Raw genomic sequence first — 23,753 nt, forward strand, 5'->3', positions numbered from 1 at the left:
AAATCCATCTGAATGCAGAGTTCCAAAGAATAGCAAGGAGAGATAAGAAAGCCTTCCTCAGTGATCAATGCAAAGAAATAGAGGAAAACAATAGAATGGGAAAGATCTCTTCAAGAAAATTAGAGATACCAAGGGAACTTTTCATGCAAAGATAGGCACAATAAAGGACAGAAATGATATGGACCTAAGAGAAGCAGAAGATATTAAGAAGAGGTGACAAGAATACACAGAAGAACTGTACAAAAAAGATCTTCATGACCCAGATAATCATGATGGTGTGCTCACTCACCTAGAGCCAGACATCCTGGAATGTGAAGTCAAGTGGGCCTTAGAAAGCATCACTATGAACAAAGCTAGTGGAGGTGATGGAATTCCAGTTGAGCTATTTCAAATCCTAAAAGATGATGCTGTGAAAGTGCTGCACTCAATATGCCGGCAAATTTGGAAAACTCAGCAGTGGCCACAAGATTGGAAAAGGTCAGTTTTTATTCCAACCCCAAAGAAAGGCAGTGACAAAGAATGTTCAAACTACCACACAATTGCACTCATCTCACATGCCAGCAAAGTAATGCTCAAAATTCTCTAAGCTAGGCTTCAACAGTACATGAACCCAGAACTTCTCGATGTTCAATATGGATTTAGAAAAGGCAGAGGAACCAGAGATCAAATTGCCAGCATCTATTAGATCATAGAAAGAGCAAGAGAGTTCCAGAAAAACACCTACTTCTGCTTTATTGACTAGGCCAAAGCCTTTTACTGTTTGAATCACAACAAACTGTGGAACATTCTTAAAGAGATGGGAATACCAGACCACCTTACCTGCCTCCTTTGAAACCTGTGTGCAGATCAAGAAGCAACAGTTAGAACCAAACATGGAACAAGGACTGGTTCCAAATTGGGAAAGGAGTACAACAAGGCTGTATATTGTCACCCTGCTTATTTAATTTATATGCAGAGTACATTATGAGAAACGCTGGGCTGGATAAAGCACAAGCTGGAATCAAGATTGCTGGGAGGAATATCAATAACCTTAGATATGCAAATGACACCACCCTTATGGCAGAAAGTGAAGAAGAACTAAAGAGCCTCTTGATGAAGCTGAAAGAGGAGAGTGAAAAAGCTGGCTTCAAACTCAACATTCAAAAAACGAAGATCATAGAATCCAGTCCTGTCACTTCATGGCAAATAGATGGGGAAACAGTGTAAACAGTGTCAGACTTTATTTTCTTGGGCTCCAAAATCACTGCAGATGGTAACTGCAGCCATGAAATTAAAAGACACATGTTCCTTGGAAGAAAAGCTATGACCAACCTAGATAGCATATTAACAAGCAGAGACATTACTTTGCCAACAAAGTCAACTATAGTTTTTCCACTAGTCATGTATGGATGTGAGAGTTGGACCATAAAGAAAGCTGAGCACCGAAGAATTGATGCTTTTGAACTGGTGTTGAATAAAACTCTTCAGAATCCCTTGGACTGCAAGGAGATCCAACCAGTCCATCCTAGAGGAAATCAGTCCTGAATGTTCATTGGAAGGACTGATGCTCAAGCTGAAGCTCCAATCCTTTGCCACCTGATGCAAATAACTGACTCATTTGAAAACACCCTGATGCTGGGAAAGATTGAAGGCAGGAGAAGGGGACAACAGAGGATGAGATGGTTGGATGGCATCACCAACTTGATGGACATGAATGTGAGCAAGCTCTGAGAGTTGGTGATGGACAGAGAAGCCTGGTGTGCTGCAGTCCATGGGGTCACAAAGAGTCACTCATGACTGAGGGACTGAACTCAGTTGAACTGAACTGAAGGAAGGAGGGAAGGATAAAAGGGATGGAGGAAGGAGAAAAGGAAAGCTGGATACTCCCCTGCCTGTATCTGCTTCACCTCTCCACAGTACCGTTATCTCTTTAAAAAGAGAAAAGCCTGTCACTTTTTTAGCTCAATGACTAGGCTACTGTTCTCCACTAAAACAAGAAAGTTTCCTTCGCCAAGTCTAAGATAAACAAAACTCACTTCTTATACCCTCAGACCTCCCAGCAGTACAAATGAAAATTTTTAATTGCCAAGAAGAAAGAGATTTAAGTGTGATCAGGGACCCTGATACAGCTCTGGGAGGGTGGAAATGACAGTTTTAAATGACTCATGATGTATTTAGGCTCTGTTATAGGTATATGAAGTGAAGTGAAAGGCATCCAGTCATGTCTGACTCTCTGCGACCCCATGGACTCTACAGTCCATAGAATTCTCCAGGCCAGAATTCTCCATATTTCCCAACTCAGGAATCAAACTCAGGTCTCCCACATTGCAACTAAGCCACAAAGGGAAGTGGTATAATATATATATGTGTTTATTTACTCAACAAATGTTTGAGGGCCTGTTATGTGCCAGCTACAAATTTGAATAAATCGATAGCTTTCAAACTTGTTACCCCCCTGCAACTCACAGTAAGGAATGAATTTTACATGGGAACTCAATGTACACAAATACTCAGATAGTTTAATGAAACAGAACTTGAGTATATGAAATGCCTTGGTATTTTCTGTTTTATTCTTTTTTCAATGCCAAAAAAGTTAATTTAGACCAACTGCATTAATGTTATGACCCACTACTTGATCACACACCTTAGCTTGGAAAACCCCGAATAAACATAGGCCCTTCCTGTATGTAAAGCAGCTCTTGACCTGTGCCTGATGACCTGTGGTGGTTATCTGGGGCGAGCTGAGTGCCATCCCCAAGCGGGCTGGGGTTTGGGGTGTGTCCCTTCAGGGCCTGAGAATGGCACTTTTAGCAAAGCCAGTCAAAGGTAGGCACCTGCCTGTCCGCCTTCTTAGAACAACTGAACTTGGAAAATCGATTGTCGAAATGAGTCACTTCAGTTTCAGCAAACTAAACCAACAGGTCCACTATTAACTAAGAATAGGCTGCAGGAAGTTGTATGTAAAAGGCTGGGTGTGAGTGCATGAGGGTAGCAGGGACCCTGGTTTTCATTAGATTTTTCAAAGCTTTAGGAAATTAAAAAAAGAATTGGTGCTCTCGAGGTTAAAAACAGAGCTCCTGATATTTGTGAAAGACAGCACATGTGAGGATGGGCAGGGTTAACATTTGCTGCTCTGCATCACGTGTTCTCCTTCACATGGTCCCCCTTCATCAAACTCATCACACCTCCCCTGGGCTGGCAGAACCCTGTGAGCCACCTCCCCGCCCCACCAGGGGATGGGAGCTTGGTAGCTCTAGCAAGTATCAGCCAGGAGGCTTTTGCTACTTGCTCCCACGTTTCTCTATGTGAAACAGAGATATTCGCCTATTGTTAAGCTTGAGTCCTAATTTAAAAAAATTTTTTATTTTATTTTTGCCTGTGCTGCATCTTCATTCATGCACGCAGGTTTTCTCTAGTTGCAGGAAGTAGGGGCTGCTCTTCCATTTGTGGTGCTTGGGCTTCTCATTGCGGTGGCTGCTCTTGTTGGGCTTCCCTGGTAGCTCAGATGGTAAGGTGTCTGCTTGCAGTGCAGGAGACCTGGGTCCGATCCCTGGGTTGGGAAGAGCCCCTGGAGAAGGACATGGCAACCCACTCCAGTACTCTTGCCTGGAAAATCACATGGATGGAGGAGCCTGGTAGGCTACAGTCCGTGGGGTCGCAGAGTCAGCCACGACTGAGCGACTTCACTTCCTCAATTTCTTTCTTGCTCTTCTCTCTGGTTGGGGAGCACAGGCTGTGTGTGTGCAGGCTCAGTGGTTGTGGCCCACGGGCCCACGTGGGAGCTTCCTGGAGCAGGGATGGAACCTGTGTCCCCTGCACTGGCAGGCGGATTCTTAACCAGTGGACCACCGGGGAAGTCCATTAACTCCTCATTAATCACAACTTCCTCCCTGAACTTTGCTCTTAGCAGCCCTCGTAAGTCCTTTCAGGCAACCCAGTGGAATCTCTAGACAGTCATCTGTCACAAATTAGAGAAACCACATTTCCAAGCCATAAATATTAATAGTTAACAGGTTGGTATGGGGATCCAAAGCGGATTTCATGTTCTGCTCTTGCCATCTTGAAATTCTGAGTAATTTTTCAACAAAATGCCTTATAGTTCCTATCGCAGTGGACCCCCATGCCGGTCCTGACAGTTAGACTCTGACCTGTTCTTTTGCGTGCCTGTATTTAGAAAGGTAGTTAAGGACCCGCTGACTAGGCCGTGGTGACTCAGTAGAGTGCTGGCATGGTTTGTACAAACAACTGCAACAAACAAGAAAACAGCCCACTATATTTAGAGTCTAAGAAGTCTGCTGACCCAGTTCTAGTGGTGGGAGTGTTTATGTGGTACTCCAAAGTCTCGGAGTGCTTTAGGGTCACGGGTCAGCTGTGGGCCTAAGCTGGGTCTATAAGAGGGCCAGTTCTTATGAATTACGTGTAGAGTTTCTACTGCAGAGGCCTGCCAGCATGTCCTAATTTTGTGTAGAGTGGGCACAACTGACTTCAGTTCTTGACAGGTTTTATTTAGCCACACAACCCTAATATTTGAGTGGAAAAGAACCTTTAATGGCATATCCAATGGCAGAGGCCCAGAAACCTGCCTGGGTTGCATCACTCGATAGGCAGTTAGTATCAGGATTTCAGATCCATTAGCTTAAGAATCCCATGTCCTTTCCACAGCACACCACCAACAGCGCAATACCATGATGATTGGAATACAATATCAGGAATATTGGAAACTTAATTGGGACTGCTTAGAACAACTCAGTAACCATTTGCTAGCTGATTGCTAGCTGATTGTTACTTTTTTTTTTTTTTAGTGGTTGTAAATAGTGGATCATTTTAGAAAATGGAGGACTTCCCTGGGGGTCCTGTGGCTCCCAATACAGGGTGCCCAGGTTCAATCCCTGGTCAGGGAACTAAGATCTCACATGCCGCAACTAAGACCCAGTGCAGCCAAATAAATAAATAATAAATAAACATTTTAACAGGGCACTCAAAGCCAGTGCACTGGCACAACCCAGAGGGATGGGATGGGGAGGGAGGTGGGAGGGGGTTCAGGATGGGAGACACATGTACACCCATGGCTGATTCATGTCAATATATGGCAGAAACCACCACAATAAAGTAATCGGCCTCCAATTAAAATAAATAAATAAAATTTAAAAAGGAGAATAGAATATAATGAGGAAACCAATACAAAAAGCAGATACGATACAGGTCTGTCTGCTCTAGTTGAAGGGGAAGGAAAGGTGGACCTCCCAGCACCCAGGCGCTGAATTAGGAGATGCGTCAGCCCCGCAGACATCATGGCTGGGGCTGCAGGAGCCGCCCGGGCACACAGGCAGAGGGCTGCCCTGGTCTTATTTGCTTGGCAGTCCCTCCAGCAGCAGCGTGGAGGACAGACACATGGGGAGACCCAGGAAGGTTTCACAGTGGCTCATGAAAGAGGCGACGGGGCCTACGGCTGCAGTGGCCTTCAGAGTCAGGGAGCAGAAGCACAGAAAACATGGCAGGAGTAATGCGATAAAATGAACTATCTCGTTGACCAGCCAGACGCGAGGGGAGCGAGCCAAGGGCGGAAATGAATGCATTGTCTACCTTGGGCGGCTGGATGCACGGGGGCGCCGTTTACTAAGAAAAGGCGGGTTAGCGAGGAGCAGGGAGGCTTAATGAACACAGCTGAGGGCCCGCTGAGTGAGAGGTGCCTACGGACGGTTAGGTGGAAACATCCAGCAGGCAGCTGGAAAGAGGGCGTGAACTCACCCACGGAAAATATGTCAGTGAGAAGCGTAAAGGCCCCAGGGAGCACCCTCAGCTAGTGCCCGTGTGCTCGAGGGGAAGGACTGGGGTTTATCCACTCCCAGCGGCATCCTGCCACACTTGGATGTTTGCAGCGGACCACCAAAACTTGAACCGAAGGGACACGGGGATTGTGGAATCCCAGAAACATGTCCCGAATTGCCACCCAGGCAGCTGGAGAAGCAGGTATTCCAGAGGGTGGAAGGCCTGGGCAGAGTCAGCATGCTCCGAGGGGTTGGGTAAGCCCTACGGATGACTTCTGAGTGTCACATTCCCCTTCTGCCCGTCTGCATCTAGCTCTGCTTCTGTTCTGTATCCACAGTGGAGAAGCCAGAGCTTGTCCACAGAAAGCCAGCCTGAGCCTCAGGAATCCCTGACTCTGGGAGGTCTGGGCACCTGAGGGTCTTCTGATCAGCAGATCTATCTCAGGGTGTAAGTTGCTTCAAAATGCATCTCCCATGCCTGTTTGTCTCTCCTCCTAGAAGCCCAGAATTTCCTCAACACTGGAAGCAGGAGTTGAAAACACATGTTAAACAAACCTAGACATTTTGAGGAAACAAATGTATAAAGTTGCCCTTTTGAGGCATTGTCTGTTGGTCAAGCCCCCTCTTTTGATGCCCAAGGATGCTCAGCACTGTGCCAGGTTGTGGCAAAGCCAGGGCGGAGGCAAATGAAACCATGTGGGTGGGGGTGGGGTGGGGGTACAGTCCAAGGTTATGTTAAATTGTAATGTAAAGGTTACAACAATTCTGCATTTACTAACTGGTTTTACACTGAAAAGTTAGAGTTTTTTTTTTTTTTTTTTTTTAACAAATGGAGCTAAAAGCTGCAGAATCTTAATTTGTGGGACATTGGTAAGGACTCAGGACAGAAGAATCCATATAGATACAGATAAAACACAGTCCCTTTACATTTAATTTTACATCTCAAAGGGGTCTTGAAGCTTATTTCATCCAACTTTTTACATGTAAAGAAACTTAAGTCCTCATGCACAAGAGATGTGTTAATACATTCAGCCCACAGAGTTAGTTAATAAAAATTTTTTTCATTTGCTTGTTTTTTAGTTTTTACAATGTCGTGTTGCTTTCTGCTGTATGACAGCTCGAATCAGCCATAATTATACCTATATCCCCTCCCTCATGAGGCTCCCTTCATCCACCTCTCTAGGCCATCACAGAGGCCAGGGAAGGCACGGAGATGCAGGTGTAGAGAGTGGACTTGCGGACACAGTGGGAGAGGGAAAGAGCGGGACAGATGGAGGTAGTCGCACCCGCACGTGCACACTACCTCTTGTAAGATGGGTGGGGCTTCCTGGGGGTGCTAGTGGGAGAGAATCCGCATGCCAAAGCAGGAGCCCAAAGAGACTCGGGTTAGATCCCTGGGTTGGGACGATCCCCTGAGGAGGGCACTCCAGCATTCATGCCTGGAGAATCCCATAGACAGAGGAGCCTGGTGGGCTGCACTCCATAGGGTTGCCAAGAGTTGAACAGAACTGAAGTGACTGAGCGTGCGTGTGTATAATGGATAGCTGGTGAGAAGTTGCAGCTAGTATGATTCCTTGGTTTTATTCCTCTATAAAGTTAAACACATAGAACTCGTTTTCAGGAAAGGGACTGAGAAGCAGTGAGAGGGAAACCCTCCCTGATATATCCCTTTGCCCCAGATAGCACCCAAGTGCTGCTGCTATTGCTAAGTCACTTCAGTCATGTCCAACTCTGTGCAACCCCATAGATGGCAGCTCACCGGGCTCCCCCGTCCCCCATCTCAATAAACAGTGTTTGCCAAGTAGGTGTGTCAAATCTGGACATCTCCATAAGAAGTTCAGTTCTTCTGATGTTCAATTTGCTGAGAATGAGGTCTTTTTTCACACGTTAGAGCATTTCTCGTTTGAGGTTGGGCCCCCCCAGATATGAGCTAGGTCTTCTCCATGTCCCCCAAAGTGTAGATGCCCTGAACCAGAAGAAGCCCACGGGGCCACTGGCACAACTACCAGTCCTGGCATGGCCGCGCTCCACTCGTGTTCCCATTCCTGCCGATGTGCGGAGCCTGGAGCTGCAGGGGCCCAAGTGGGCTGCCCCAGGAGGAAGGGGCCGGGTCCTCAGGGCCCACCTGGCACAGTGACCCGCAAGGAACTGGCATGGGAGGCAGGAACAGGTGGTTAAGTGTTCACCTGGGTTCCCAGGCCAGCTCCTCCGTCTGCACGTTCCTCTTCTGTACCACGGGCACAATAGTACTGACCTAACCAGGTTTTGTGAGAATTAAGTGATGCTATTCATGAGAAATACTTAACACAGTGCCTGGCAGGTAGCAAGGACTCAAGAAAGTTTGGATAAAAGTGAGAGGAGGAGGAGGAGATGGGGTAAGCAGGTGAGGTTGCTTTCCAGAAATCTCACCAGTCATTAAACACAGTGGCGAGGTATTATTACTTAGATTTTACCAAAAGATTTAGAACAGCGTGAATTATTTAGTGTCTAAGAATATATTCCTCTAATACTTTGGCTAGCTTCATATTTAAGTGTTTCTATTATATAATTCTTTGAATTACCTGGGAACCATAAAGGCCTCGTAATAATATGTACCACTGGATCTCAGCATTCATCATGCTAAAAGAGCAAAAAGATACCTCATGAGACAACATTTTTCTAATTTTGGAGGGAAAAGAAAAATCCTAGGTTTCAAGGAAAAGTAATTTTCCACTTCATACTTTTAAAAACATTTAACTTAATTTAAATGTAATTAACATTTACATGCGGAGAAGGCAATAGCAACCCACTCCAGTACTCTTGCCTGGAGAATCCCAAGGATGGAGGAGCCTGTAGGCTGCAGTCCATGGGGTCGCTAAGAGTCTGCAGGACTGAGCAACTTTACTTTCACTTTTCAGTTTCACGCATTGGAGAAGGAAGTGGCAACCCACTCCAGTGTTCTTGCCTGGAGGATCCCAGGGACAGGGGAGCCTAGTGGCTGCCGTCTATGGGGGTCGCACAGAGTTGGACATGACTGAAGTGACTTAGCAGCTTAGCAGCAACATTTAAATGAGAAGTTTTACATCGCCGTTTTCACATGATTCTCAAGACATCCTCAGAGAGAGAAGTTGGGAGGACTATTCCCGAGATGCAGTCCATGGAGCCCAGGACCACTACTATGGAAAACTCAGAATTGCTTGGCCTGAGGATATGACTTTATTTATCTCTTGGGGGCCTGACTTCTGGGAGATTTCAAGTTCTTAACATTTTCAAACACTTTTATTCCTTTTACTGGCAACCTTCAAACACAGCTTTTACAAATATGCTTCCTTAATGCTTTCCTTAATACTTCAGTGCATTTTTCTACCTCTGTCTAGTTTTAATATGTCTTCATTTCTCCTTCTTTTTAAGGCCTCTTTTCCATATTCCATCTCTTTGGAAAATCAAATCTTCCTTTAGTCTGAGTGGCCTAGTCCCTCAGCTCAGCCTCTGCTGGTCCTCCGTTGGCTCAATAGCGCCCTCCTCTGAAAAATGTGGGGATAGCACCTACCTCGTGGGGCTGGATAAGTGAATGGCCCTCAGTGAATGGTAGGGTTAATCATCATTGATAATGTCCTGTTCATTAGTATTTAGAGTTTGGGGTTCCCAAGATAATTCCACCTGAGCTATGTTCCCACTGGCCATTTTAATGGAATCTCCTTTCTCCACTTAGGATCTGGTGACTCTGAAGTTGCCTGGAATTCCTCCTGATTTAGAATTCTAGCTGAAGCCTTGGGGTCTCCCAATAGCCCCAAGCACCCTACAGAGGTTTTTAATAAACTCACCTCTGCTTCCCACCATTGCCAGACCGGACAGAGCCTGCTTCTCTGAGAGCTGATTCACACTAATAACCGTCCCCTCAGCTCTTTTCTACTTCTATCAACATCTTCCAACTCTCAGCCTTCTCTGAACATCTTCAGATTTCCTAGTCCCCTGCCCTTTCCTGTGCCTGTGTGCATGTATGCTCAGCCGTGTCCAACTCTTTGTGACCCCATGGACTGTAGCCCTGCAGGCTCTCTGTCCATGGGATTCTCCAGGCAAGAATACTGGAGAGGGTTGCCATTCCCTTCTCCAGGGGATCTTTCCCACCCAGGGATCGAACTTGGGTCTCCTGAGGCTCCTGCATTGGCAGGTGGATTCTCACCACCTGGAAATCTCATCTTTCATCAGAATATTCCAGTCTCTCCACCTGGCGGGCAGAAATAGCAATCACAGAGGAAACTGCCAAAGGCAGTTAAAGGCATTTCTTCCTGTGCTCAGTGCGTATCTGTCGGGCGTGTGCTTCATGCCAGGCACTGGGGCTGTTAGGGGACTCAACGTGGCTTCTCACCTCAAGGCCTCACCTGGGGAAGGAGAAGAAAGAAGACCACAAACCACAACAGGGAGCGTGATGCCCACCAAGGTGTGCGCAGGGTGCTCCAGCTGGCTGACTCCAACTTCACATTATTTTAGAGAAATTTCTGGGTTGATCGCCCCCTGCCACCCTGTGCTCCATGTTCCATTCCTCTTGCCCTCAGGCTCTGTCCCTCCATTCAGCACAGCTGAGCACAGAACCCCCCCTCAAAGAGCCTGGCTTCGGGAAGGGCTCCTCATTCGATTAAAGGAACCCTCCAGAGAGGCTGCAAGGGCAGAAACCACACCCTTCTGGCAGGATTCAGATCTCAGAGTAACAAGTCTAAAGCGGTTTTTTTTTTTTTTTTTTTTTTTTTAAAGAGCCTTCATCTCATCCACGGAGCTGCCCTGGTGGCTCGTGGGTAAAGAATCCACCTGCCAGTGTTGTTGACGAAGGAGATGCGAGTTCAGTCCCTGGGTGGGGAAGATCCCCTGGAGAAGGGCATGGCAACCCACTCCTCTATTCTTACCTGGGAAATCCCATGGACAGAGGAGCGTGGCGGGCCACAGTCCATGGGGTCGCAAAGAGTCAGACACGATGGGTTAGGACATCACACACACCCACCTCACCGCTAGGGCATGGGACACCAGTCAGTCTTCCCACACGGAAAATGGCAGACTGCCCTCTAATGATGGTTGCTTGAAGGGTCTCAGATGCTTTGGCTGCACGCCACCACGTTGCCAGCAGTGCCCCCTCCGCAGGTGTTCTCGCCCGGCCAGCCCCTGCCTCACTCAGTCCCTGGGAGGCACACGTGTGTCGGCTCACCCAGGCTGAGCTCCTGCCGCTCCATTTCTCGCCTTCAACCCTCCAGGAAGGATGCTGTGTGCGGCCAGCGTCGCAAGCAGACAGAAATCACTGTTTTCGATGTCCCTCTGTTAGACGCTCGTTCTTGGTGTCTGGATGCTGAAGTGTCCTCACCAATGAGACAAGGAACCCCTGGAAGCCAGGGGGTGTTGGATACACTGTTGTAGGTCGTCTCAGTGGTCCCGGCGCCTGATGTAGTGCGGGGCTCGCGGGGACACTTCCCCCTGGCAGTGGGGGCTGGTGGGCGAGGCTTCTGGAGGCAGCTAGAGCCAGCCAGCCTGGCTGCCGGTAGCCCTGCCACTCTGGGCAATGTGCTTGCTCATGGGGACGTCCTTGGGGTAGCATGAGGGCTTAGTCCTCGACAAACATTTATTAAAGGCTTGGAGTAGAGTCAGCAGACAAAAGCAAGTAAAAATAAATAAGGTGATTTTTAGATAAGGTGGGGGAAGGCGGCAGCGGCTGTTCTGACATCATCAGTGTAGAGCTGACATTTGAACCTGGGTCCCCCAGGTTCAATAATAATAATAAAGAGATTATTGGGTGAGACAGAGAGTCTGCAAGAAAAGAGGCACAGGCATAGCCTGGGGTGAGCGAGGCTATGACACACCCTGACACCCTAGAAATCAAGAGGAGAGAGGAGGGCACCAGAGTTCGGGGTTAGAGGAGACTGGGAGGTGGCCCTGGGCTCTGAGCATCCTTCTTCCACAGAGATGCACACCCAGCTCTCAGGCTCATTTGTGTGTGTGTGTGTGTGTGTGTTAGTCACTCAGTCGTGTCTGACTCTTTGTGACCCCATGCACTGTAGCCCACCAGGCTCCTCTGTCCGTGGAATTCTCCAGGCAAGAACACTGGAGTGGGTTGCCATTTCCTCCTCCAGAGGATCTTCCCGACCCAGGGATGGAACCCGCGTCTCCCGCTTTGCAGGCAGACGCTTTACTGACTGACCCACCAGGCTCATTTACCACCAAGTATCCAACAGTCACAAAGGAGACCATGAAAACCATTAAGTCAAAGTCTTTCTCAGGAAGCCTACACTGTTAGCGGGATTTTGTCAGCCAAGAAAAGGGTTTTCAATAAGGCAAATTTCCAAATGGAAATTGCTTCCCCTCAGGGCTGCCGGAGAGCCAGGCGTTCACACCCACCCTGAGAGACTGCTCGTCTCCAAAGCCCCCAGACCCTGTGCCCAGGGGTTTCGTGTGCATCATCTGTTGCTTTCCTTCCCTAGAAGCTCTGCCTCCCTCAGGAAAGTGCATTAGCTTAGCTCACGGTGAGCTTTCTAAGCTAAGAATACACCTACCCCCTGATCCCATAGAAATGATCACGGTGCCCCATTAAGACCTTGGTACTTAGAGTGGGGGCATCCATCGTGTTAATTCTGCCTCCCCAGCTCTGATGTCTCCTTTGCTGGTGGGCAACTCTCGCTATAGTGGGCAGGCTCACCCGCCAGGCACTTGGCATCTGGAGATCAGCTTTCACAGCTGGAACCAGAGGTCCCACCCTGACCTGGCCTTCTGTGTCCCCAGCCTCCATGTCTCATTTTCATCTTCCATAGGCGTGTGTTAAGCAGAAAAGAGGTTTCTCAAATGACAGCCTCAGACTCTTAGGAAAATTCGGTTGATCCCAATTTCTTTTCTCTTTGTACATGTTCCCTATAGACTTTTCCAGTGCACCCCCCATGCAGATCACTGACTTGGGGAAATGAGGTTGTTTTACGCAAGGATTAATGTGTTAGGGCTTCCCTTGTGGTTCAGCTGGTAAAGAATCCACCTTCAATGCGGAAGACCTGGGTTTGATCCCTGGGTTGGGAAGATCCCCTGGAGAAGGGAAAGGCTGCCCATTCCTGTTTTCTGTCCTGGAGAATTCCATGGACCATATATACTTCATGGGGTTGCAAAGAGTCGGACATGATTGAGCGACTTTCACTTTTCACTATAACTTTTCCAGCTGTGTGGCGTTGGTAACATGTTGAACTGTAACTCACACAGACACACCATAGGAGTTGCTTTCCTTTCAGTGTCAGCATCTTACAGGCCATTGAGTTGTCACCAGGCTGGTGAGCTCTGAGATTTCTCTAGGGGTGACCAGCTGCTGCTTGCTTTTGTCGCTCGCAGACAACGATGACTCTTACAGTTCCTCTGCCACCATGGTCTCCAGGCATCTTCATGACCTTTTCAAGAAATAAGCTTGCACTGGGCTTCCCACAGGTGGCGCAGCAGTAAAGAATCTGCCTGCAGTGCAGGAGACCCAGGATTGATCCCTCTGTTGGGAAGATCCCCTGGAGAAGGGAACGGCAACCCACTCCACTATTCTTGCCTGGGAAATCCTACGGACAGACAGTCCGTGGGGTTGCAAAGAGTCAGACAGGACTGAGTGACTAACATACACACAGGCTTGCACTGAATATAAAATATGAGATGAGTGATTTATGATAGGTGACCGGAAAGGAAGGAAACACTGCCTCGCATAACTTTATAATGTTAATTTACATAGTCCCACCTCACAGCCTTCTCTGTATCTTTTCAAAGCACACAGAGAGAGATGTGAGATTTGGGTAAAAGCTAAGCTTGGATAAGAGTCCCAAGTGCAAAGCTTAGCATTTTTCCCGTGGCAGGTGGTCTGCTGTGAGTGGCTGCATCAGACACCTCGGATAGGCCTTTTGAGTAGAAGGTCAGCTGAAAAGTAGAGCAGCACTTAGCCATTATTCAGAAGAGGAAGAGCGAATCACAAACGCCTTACAGACTCTGGTGAAATCCCCAGGGTGGGAGGACAGAGTTTGGGATAACAGGATAAAAACGCCCCAAGCCAGCGCACTGTCTTTTCCAAATGCTCGAGGCAGCCTGTGCATGGGCAAGACAGACGAGTCCTGAGAAAGACCTGACCTCAACCCCAGTTCCACTGCCTCTGAGCCGTATGGGCCCTGCAGGCAGCTTCCCTCCTGAACCACAGTTCACTCATCTGTAAAATAGGGTAGCAGCATCATTATCCTCATGAGAATGTTTCAAGGTCAAATGGATGGGCGTATGTGACATCTTTTCACAAGCTATAAAGCACCACATGCTGGTTTTTAAAAAAAACGCTTTCCCAGAGAGTATTTGGCCCCACGGGACTCTATATGGTATCCTTGTTTGACAGGTAAGGAAGCTGAGAGTTGTGGACTACAAGATCAGGTGTATTACATTATTTGAAGATCAGAGATCACTAAAAAATGATATAAATTCTTTTATGACTACTGAAATGGCAGGGACATTTCTTGGAAAACAGCAGTAACTGGAATGGGAGAACCAGGATTGTCCCTGTGTCCTGTCCTAGGCTCCTAGAGACCTCTCTCTCGGCCACTTACCATGAGAGACGGTCGCTCAGCACCACACACCCGTGAATGGCAGAGCCCCAGCCCCGCCCAGCCCGGCAGTTACCATCAGAAGTGTTGTTACCATCTTAAGGGAAGATTATTCTATGAACCAAAGAGCTTTCTTGTACAAAAGAGGGAAATCTTTGAGTTTCTATTGTAATAAGAATAGAATGCACATCCTTTGTTTTTTCAAAACAGCTAAGTTCTGTCGAATTATTGCATTCTTCATGTGTCTTAATGTTGCGCGTTTCTCTGAGTGGTGCATTTGGAAATACAAACAGAATGTTTTATTATGTTATCAGAGAATGGGAGGGGGAGCTCCCTCAAGTAAAAAAGCATTTTATTAATTGATTTTCCTTTTTTTTTCTTTCTACCTCTCATTTCAGAACGATTTGATCACCACTGTCCCTGGGTAGGCAACTGTGTGGGGAAACGAAACTACAGATTTTTTTATATGTTTATTTTATCTCTGTCTTTTCTGACAGTCTTTATATTTGCATTCGTTATCACCCACGTCATCCTTCGTAAGTATGCTGGCGAAATCAGATTACGTATGTAACCATTTGCCTGACTTCAGTTTTCTGATTTAATTTTGATTTAAGATTTTGGTCATTCTGGGCTCTCTTCTCTTTCTCCTTCTCCCTGCCCCCTCCTCACTTCCAGCTGCCCCCGCTTTCTGTTTCTCCCCTCCCTCCCCTTCCCTTCCACCCCCATCTTCCGATAGCAGCTGCCAGGGGTGCCCCTGGATCAGACTCTTTCACTTACAAGACTTTCTCCTTGACACGTGGTCCCTGTTCCAACCTTGTGACTTCACTTTCTCTTCCGCTTAAGGGATCCCCAGGAGGAATCATCCCTACATTTTCCCAGAGGATAATGTGTTGTCATGATACCCATTGAAAAACAGAAAATTTTTAAAAATGTGAATCTACTTAAGCAGGAATTGTCACCCTCCCTAAAAAAAAAAAAAATGGGGATAAAGACTGAGCTTTCTTACACACAAATCTATAAATGTGAGATACACATTTGATAAGATGTTTAATTATCTGCCAGGACATTGGCAAGCTATGAAGGAGGCAACTTTATTAAAAATGAAATTGGGATATAAGTGATTTTAATATATATTTGCCTAAACGGCATTTTTCACTCCCCTTTCGAAAGTCATAACTTTGAACTCACTTTCCTATAATAGTGATGTGATGAGAAGGAAGCCACTTGGCTTTGACCTGTAAAAGTGAGCCTTTAAACTTCCTTTACAGCTCCATTAGCAACATTAAAGACCAGCATCACCTCTGTCCATATTCCTGAAGTACAATCATCTATTAGCAAGTCCAGAGCCTCTCTCTGGAATGTTTCTAGAAGTATCTAGACACACACCTCACTTTCTTCCCTGAAGCAGGGATTAGACCGCAGCGTGCTAAGACCAAATTTAGACACACACATTCTCTACTTGCTGTCTTGGTGGGGTTTGAATGGGGGTTGGGGGAAGCGGGTGGTATTGGAAGTTTCATGTTAGTTCTTTTTACTTTGGACCTTCATGGACTATTCCGAATTTTCACAGGCATTTTAAATCCTAGTTTCCATTCATTCTTTCCCAATCTTTTCATCTAAATGTAACACAAATTTGTAACACATGCATGAGAGCCATAACTTGCTGGGACAGCAGGAAGAGGATTATCACAGGTCAGAGATCCCCTTACCCTTCCACACCACCTGGGAAGGATGGCCCAAGGGCTCTCCGGGACATCTGTTCTATTTTCAGAGTCTCAAAGTGGCAACAATTAACTAGGGTCCTCAGTTCAGTTCAGTTCAGTTGCTCAGTCATGTCCAACTCTTCGCAACCCATGGACTGCAGCATGCCAGGCCTCCTTGTCCATCAGCAACTCCCAGAGCTTGCTCAAACTCATGTCCATCGAGTCGGTGATGCCATCCAACCATCTCATCCTCTGTTGTCCCCTTTTCCTCCTGCCTTTAATCTTTCCCAGCATCAGGGTCTTTTCCAGTGAGTCCGTTCTTCACATCAGGTGGCCAAAGTATTGGAGTTCCAGCTTCAGCATCAGTCCTTCCAAAGAATATGTATGTATTAATAGACAGAAGAAGCAGTTGTTTACACAGCTAAAGAAGAAAGAAGTACTGATATTCCAACATATTTATGACACTGAAAAATAGTCTTTAAACATTACCTCTTATATCATCTTTAACAACTTCAAAATGCCTACACATATATATAATCACACTGTATTTATGGCCTTGCCCCTACATTCTGGGTATCAGGCAGTTTTTACCCCACACATTAACTCTGGTAACACACACGCACTCTTACACACACTGTGAAGCCCGTAACTTGCCAGCACAGTGGCATTTTCATCTCTGCTGCAGTCCATGGGGTCACAAAAGAGTCAGACACGACTAAACAACAAAGTTTTGCTCATTCTGGTTTCAGCAAAATGGAGTTTGCTCTAGCTTATTCTGATATATTGTTAACCCAATCTTCCACCCCCCCACCAAAAAAAAAAGCCTGCAAGTTACTGCAATGTTTTGGACAAAAGCAAATAGAGGTTTTCCTCTCCCGGTTCTGCACCCCCCACCACAACCCCCACTAAACAACCCCACCCCAACCCCTGATTTGTGCTCAAGAAGGGCAGAGGCTTTACATGACTCCGTGATCCCCCCTACGATTCTGGAAGCCATGGCAAAGGCATAGAGCTGTTTGAGAGCAGCTGGGGACCATGCCCCAAGTCCTCCCTGCCAGAAAGTGGGCTCTGACAGGGGACACCGGATAGCCAGGGGTGGCCGGGGAGGAAGCCTGTCATCCAGAGATCACCAGGAAGGTGACGTCTGGATTTCCTTTTAGAGGAAGCAGAGCTTGAGAAAGCGATATGGTCTGGGTCCACCGGGGAAAGAGAAATCGTCTCTTCTTGTCCGTTCGTGTGCCTCAGGATTGCGTTTGCTCTGAGATCTGCAGCACGTCCACGCCCCCCTGGCCTAGCAGGGAGGACGGGAACACCTCAAGCTTTCCTCATCAGTTCTTCAATCAGTTGGCATTCTTAGAGCACATGGCACATTCTTGGGCCTCCAAGGTGGCCAGTGGGCAAGAGGGGGTGGGAACTTGGGGAAGCACTGGAGCCATCTCACCGTTAGCCTCCCCCCAGCCAGCCTGGCTTCCGGTTCCACCGAGGGTCTGGAACAGACAACGCCACGGAGATGCGCTAGAACCGGTCCGTGGGGTCTGTCCTGTTCGCTCATTTCACTGCCATGCCAAGGCCAGTTTATGTCCCCAGAAAATGGGGACCCAGCCTTGCCAACCCAAGGTAGGGCCACTAAAAGCTCCTCCATATGGGCTTTTCTTTCTCAAAAGCCTCTAACGCCAATACACAAAATAAAACCCGCTTTTTGTCAGATGCATTGTCACTCCGGCCCCTGAAGAAATGTTTTCTTGCATAGACAGTCTGTATTCACATGTCTCAAACCCCAAAGCAGTCAGCAATATAGACTTCGGGTTTATGAGTCTGTGTTCTCTGGGTGCAGAGAAAGGCGTCTTTGATACTTAGTCTAGCTTACAGGACGCCCAGGGTCAAACGTTAACCAACTTCGGGGAAATAGTCTTTTGTAAAAGAAGAGAGAAAATAGCAGGTAGTATTCTATTTTCCTATTAAGATGAGGAAAACAAAGGAGTAATCAGAACTGTAACTTATGGGAAAGTGTGCAGACACCCATCTGCTTTCACTGGACAGATATCCTCCAATGTTGGGTCTACTTATGAATCTGCCATTTTCTTGTTGAATAACTTTGGTGGAATCTCACTGTCCAATCAGCATTGGAGCTCTTCCAAATGTAATTTTATTGATCTCGAGACACCGATTATTTTTCTATAGATGAGAGAGCTTTCAGCATGAAGGCTGTTTCTTGGAAGTGACGTCTGATTACTAAATTCTGTTTCATTCCCCCAGGTTCACAGCAGGCGGGATTCCTCAACGCTCTTAAGGACAGTCCTGCAAGATATCCTTTCCAGGCTGTAGTTTTTCCCCATGTTAACGTGTGAAGTATTGGACTGGCCTTCTCCTCAGTTACTTCATCTTGGGCCTTGGCTTTCCTTCTCATAAATCATATTCCTTCTCCTTCTGTGAAGCATCCAGAGAGCTTCTTGATATTCACCTGCATGAGTAACAGCCTGTGAATTGCTTAAACCTCAAAGTGACTCATTTAGCCTCATTGAAACTGCAGTGCTCTTTCGCTGGAAAACTAAGTGTGAATTCTTGCCCACCTCCAGAAACCCACAATGATTTGCATTAAGTCCAATTGGTTTATGGAGAAGCCAGGCTGAGTTCCAGCTGACTTCAATTTGATCAGCAGGTGGTCCCTACAAAATATTTATGGGCGTCCCTGTGTGGGACCCTTCTTGTTGCAGTCACATGGGGATTCTCTGACCCTCTGTGTAGGTTCCGTCTAGGGGTTCAGTTTGGTGTCTGGGCAGTATGGATAACCTGATTATTTCTCAAAACTGAACATCTGCGTATAGCCCTGAGTAGAGATGGTCAGTCTCAAGTCATTCGGATTCATCCCATCCTCCCAGACAGTGTACATAGGCATGTAGCATAGTAGTTTGAACTTCTTGAAAGAAAAACATTCACCCATGAAGTGCTTGAATGGTCCTCCGCACCCTCCCCTGCCCTCCTGGGTTTGACACTAATTGGTGTAGAGTCAGCCAGCTGGACACACTGACCCGGCTCCATCTGAGACCCAGCTGTCTGTCTTTTTCATATAACCAGTTAGACTGCATTTGGGCCTCCCTGGCGGCTCAGATGGTGAAGGATCTGCCTGCAATATGGGAGACCTGTACAATCCCTGGGTTGGGAAAGTCCTCTGGAGAAGAGAATGGCAACCCACTCCAGTATTCTTGCCGGGATAATCTCCTGGACAGAGGAGCCTGGCAGGCTATAGTCATGGGGTCGCAAAGAGTCGGACGGGACTGAGAAGCTACCCCTGGGAGTAAGCTTCATCTTGTGGCAGGGAATTCTTAAAGAGTGAAGAATTCTGCTAAAATGTACATGTCATGACCATCATTTAGCTGTTAAGGTGAACCTGCTTGTGTGCCTAGAAGCTGGTTGTGTGCCTGTGTGTGTGTAGTAATAGTAGTGGTGGTGGTGGTGGTATTTAGTTAGATCTATGTGTCCTCTGTGTGTGTGTGTGTACTAAGATGGTACAAAGTGTCTCCTTTCTGGCACCTCTGTGTTTATGGGCAGCACAGAATGTTGGCAGTGAGCGCAGATTCTATAGTCAGTTGCTAATCTTTTAGAAAGGAGACAGGGACATATGAAGATATATGAAGGCTCTTGGCGAGTACATCTCACAGGTTTGTCCTGTCTTCTGCTAATGATCTGAGAAGCTAGAGTTAGCAAGAAGTTGGCCAGAAGTCAAGGTTTTGCTTAGAATGAAATTCTCGGCCTCTGTGGCTGCTAAAATCAGGTCCTTTGGGAAATGCCGTCTTTGTCGGGCGAGCATCCTCCTCCATCATCACCTCTCTGTGTCCTTTGTTTTCAAGGCACATTGCTTTGGCATATCTCATAGCCAGGCCTTGACTTTTCTTTCCTGAAGAAGAGGCTTGTCTCGGTCTTTCAGGAAATCAGTTCCATTATGAAAATGTGCTGCTCTTGTTAAGTTTAATAAATGCAACTCAGAACCGGCCTTGAGGTCTTAGGCTGCCAGCTGGAATGCTTCCTGAAGCCTCAGGAGTGTGGCAGCTTCAGCCACCTCCCCTCCCCTGTCCCCGGGCACCTGCGTCTCTCCTGAGACCGTGGGTCTGTGCTGGATGCCCAGGAAACATTTCAGACCATGGCAGTGGTCAGTGAAGGGACTCCTCTCCGCGGGGTTTCCCTCATGGCTCAGATGGTAAAGAATCTGCCTGCAATGCAGGAGACCTGGGTTCGATCCCTGGGTCAGGAAGATTCCCTGGAGAAGGAAATGGCCACACACTCCAGTATTCTTGTCTGGAAAATCCCATGGACAGAGGAGCCTGGTGGGCTACGGTCCATGCAGGGTTGCAAAGAGTCGGACAAGACTGAGTGACTAACACTTTCCCTTTCTCAGCGGGGAGGGTGGAGAAGGGCTGACCTGAGCCTGGGGCATTTCAGCTGTTCGTTCTCCTTTGGGTCCCGCAATTCCCGCTGGAGCAGAGAGGAGCTGGGTGATTGGGTTTGTTGTTGCTGGGTCTTCCTGGTATCTGCTCCAGACCTCCTCACTCGAATCGTAATCCCAGAGAAGGCGTCACAAAGAAGGACAGGCAGCGAGTCCTCGTCTAGAGTAAGAGCCTTTTAATTTCCACTCTGCCACAATTAATAAGGTCTGGGGTCCTTTCTTTTAACTCTTCTGTATCTCAATTGTTTGACCTGTAATTGTGAACTGCCCCGAACTTGACAATGCTAAGCTGACAAATTCAAGGACATGGAACATAAGGGAGAATGCTGGACGCCAGAGCAGTGCTTCTGTGCAAGGCAGGAGTGATTTCAGAGAGGCTTCTTTTTGTGGCACTATCTGCAATGGGCAGGCTCTGCCAGAACGTCCTCCTCGAGCACACACGTCTGCTTGTTCTCATGGTTGACTGTGCCTGTCGTCTATGTCATCAAAAGCACCGTGTTCCCCAGCAAGGGGAGCAGACAAATGGTGCTGGGAGGAGGAGCGACAGTGTATCTGAGTGGCATGCTGTTCGTATGGAAAGGGGAGGAAGGAGAGAAATGCGCTCATTTGGTTTAGAGCAAATTTTAGCTGATTTTCCTTTGAAATATCATTCTCAGGTAGAGGTAAAGAGTTTCTCCTGTGGCCCAGTTCTTGAAAACTCATGAAAATCTCAACCACTGACTTTCCAAACAGCATTGCCATATACAGGGCTGACCCTCTCCAGCAACAACCTGGCGTTTTCCCCTTTTGTGGGTGCTCCCCAGGCGTGTCCTCCACATTCGGGAGCTTGGCAGTCACAGCTGTGATAGCACAAGGGCTCCGAGTGCATGACCGGCCCCTTCCGGCCTCCAGACACACCTCCAAGGCTCCCTGGCACATCCAAGCCGGGGCCTGCTCTCGGAGTGCCAGCTGTATCAGCTCCCAGCTACTGTGTAGCAAATAGCCACAAATGTAGCGACTTAAAGCAAATGGAAATTTACCATCGCCCAGTTCTGCAGACCAGAAGTCCAGTAGGCTTGGCTGATTGCTACCCTAGATCCAAGGCTGAAACCATGGTGAGTCCCGCAGGAGAGCATCCTCTTCTGGCTTGTTTAGGTACTTGACTAAAATCATGGGGTGTGGGACTGAGGTTCCTTTCCTGGCTCTGTCCCCTGATTCCAGACTCCCTCTGTCTTCAAGCCCAGTACCGTGGGAGCTCACACTCTGCATCTCTCCTGCCTCGTCTGCTCGCGTCTCTGACCTCAGCCAGAAAGACTCTCTGCTTTTAAGGAGAGGACTCACCCAGATCATTCAGGAAAATCTCCCTGTCTCTAGGGTCAGGACCTTCAGTCTACAAACTCCCCTTTGCCATGTGCATAAAGTATTCACAGATACCAGGGATTAGGGCATCTTTTGGGAGGCCACTATCCTGTCTACCCCACAAGCCCTCAGGTAAGGGGTACCCCAGGAATCAGGCACTCATGTGCAGGTGGGTTTGAGAGGACTTTTCTCTGAACCCATTTGGGAAGCTCACTAGAAGTCACTGGGTCACTTTTTTTTTTTTAATATTTGTTTATTTAATTGCTCCAAGTCTTAGTTGCAGCATGTGGAATCTTTAGATGTGGCATGCAAACTCTTAGCTGTGGCAGGTGGGACCTTGGTTCCCCAACCAGGGATTGAACCTGGGCACCCTGCATTGGTCCAGAGTCCTCGCCACTGGACCACCAGGCAAGTCCCCACCAGGTCACTTCTGTGTCTTCCTTCCCTACCTTTTCTGTCCTTCTGTTAATCTAGGAGAGAGGGGATGGGAGACAAAAAATGGATGGGCTTTTGAAAATGTATATATATATATAAAATACATATATAAATATACATACATTTATACATATGTATATCTATACTCACTATATGCACATATGTGTACATATGTGTATATGTGAGGGAAGCCAGGTGGCGCTAGAGGTAAAGAACCCATCTGCCAATGCAGGAGACATAAGAGATTCGGGTTCCATCCCTGGGTCAGGAAGATCCCCTGTAAGAGGGCATGGCAACCCACTCCAGTACTCTTGCCTGGAGAATCCTGGCGAGGATCCTGGCAGGCTCTGGTCCATGGGGTCGCAGAGTCAGACAAGACTGAAATGACTTAACACACATACACACACCTGTGTATATATGTGCATGTGTATGTGTCTACACACACATAGAAGAATACACACACACACACACACACACACACACACATGTGTATCTCCACCCTGAGTTCAGGTTGAAAATGTTAGTAGAATGCCTCAGGAGGTCCTTGTTGAATTAGCCAGCCCTTCACAGGGTGTGGGGACCATTATTATCTAACTTGACTCCTGCTGACTTGGTCCCCACTTGGTTTTGTGGGACCTCCTGATCTACTGTCGCTCTGGGCTCCTGCCTGGAGAAAGATGCCCTAAAGCTGGAGCCTGAATATCCCAGGGAGCTGCCCAGCCAAGCTACAGACCCTCCGATCAAACCACTCCATTTCTCTCTCGGGGAAAAGCAGAACCAAGAGCAAGGTTGAGGAGGAAAGCGACGCAAAGCTGCCCAGTAGGAGGTGAGCAGCAGGGAGGGGACGTGAGGGCCTGGGCAACGCTCCCAGCCCGGATCTTCTTTATTTTTTTCAGAAGTAGTGGAGCATTTGGGGAATGTCAGACATATCCATACATCAAAGTGAGGTGTTTCTTCTTTACAAAGCACAGACACTTTTTAGGTGTGCCTTTCACACTCCTCCCCAAGCAATGCTCTGTCCTGACCAGGTACTTGCTGTTTGAAATACATGTTTTGGTGGAGAGTTCCTCTAATTGAGTGAGTCTCTTAAGAAGTGCTGAGTTCTGATGTTTTATCATAAATTCATATTCCAGAAGAAAAAGTATGCTTTGGGTCCTACTGGGTTATGATGTATTTTTGAAAAAAACAAAACATTAACTTCTGGTTATAAGGGATAACTGTCTTCCCTGGTGGCTCAGAAGTAAAGAATCCACCTGCCAATGTAGGAGATGTGAATCAATCCCTGGGTCAGGAAGATCCCCTGGAGGAGGGCATGGCAATCCACTCCAGTAATCTGGCCTGGAGAATCCCATGGACAGAGGAGCCTGGCGGGCTATAGTCCATGGGGTCACAAAGAGTCGGACACAACTTAGCAACTGAACAACATGAGTAATAAGTAAGGCTGGAGCCCCTCAGGTTGCTTGTTCAGTATTTCTGGCTCCTGCCATTCCTCCAGACACCTGTATGACTTTGGAAGCGGCCTGGAGGTGGCTGGGTG

General features: G+C 47.5%; 1 protein-coding gene across 4 annotated transcripts in view; it reads left to right on the forward strand.

Moving 5' to 3' along the window:
* ZDHHC14 (zinc finger DHHC-type palmitoyltransferase 14) overlaps positions 1-23,753 on the forward strand; it is a 291,222-nt gene that overhangs the window by 233,571 nt on the left and 33,898 nt on the right. For all 4 annotated transcript variants that reach the window (XM_024996593.2, XM_024996594.2, XM_024996595.2 and 1 more), the window contains exons 4-5: positions 14,698-14,835; positions 18,259-18,307. In XM_024996593.2, coding sequence (XP_024852361.1) covers positions 14,698-14,835; positions 18,259-18,307 — 187 coding nt within the window. The remainder of the gene's footprint in view (positions 1-14,697; positions 14,836-18,258; positions 18,308-23,753) is intronic.

The sequence above is a fragment of the Bos taurus genome, chromosome 9 (assembly GCF_002263795.3).
Source record: "Bos taurus isolate L1 Dominette 01449 registration number 42190680 breed Hereford chromosome 9, ARS-UCD2.0, whole genome shotgun sequence".
NCBI lineage: Eukaryota > Metazoa > Chordata > Mammalia > Artiodactyla > Bovidae > Bos > Bos taurus.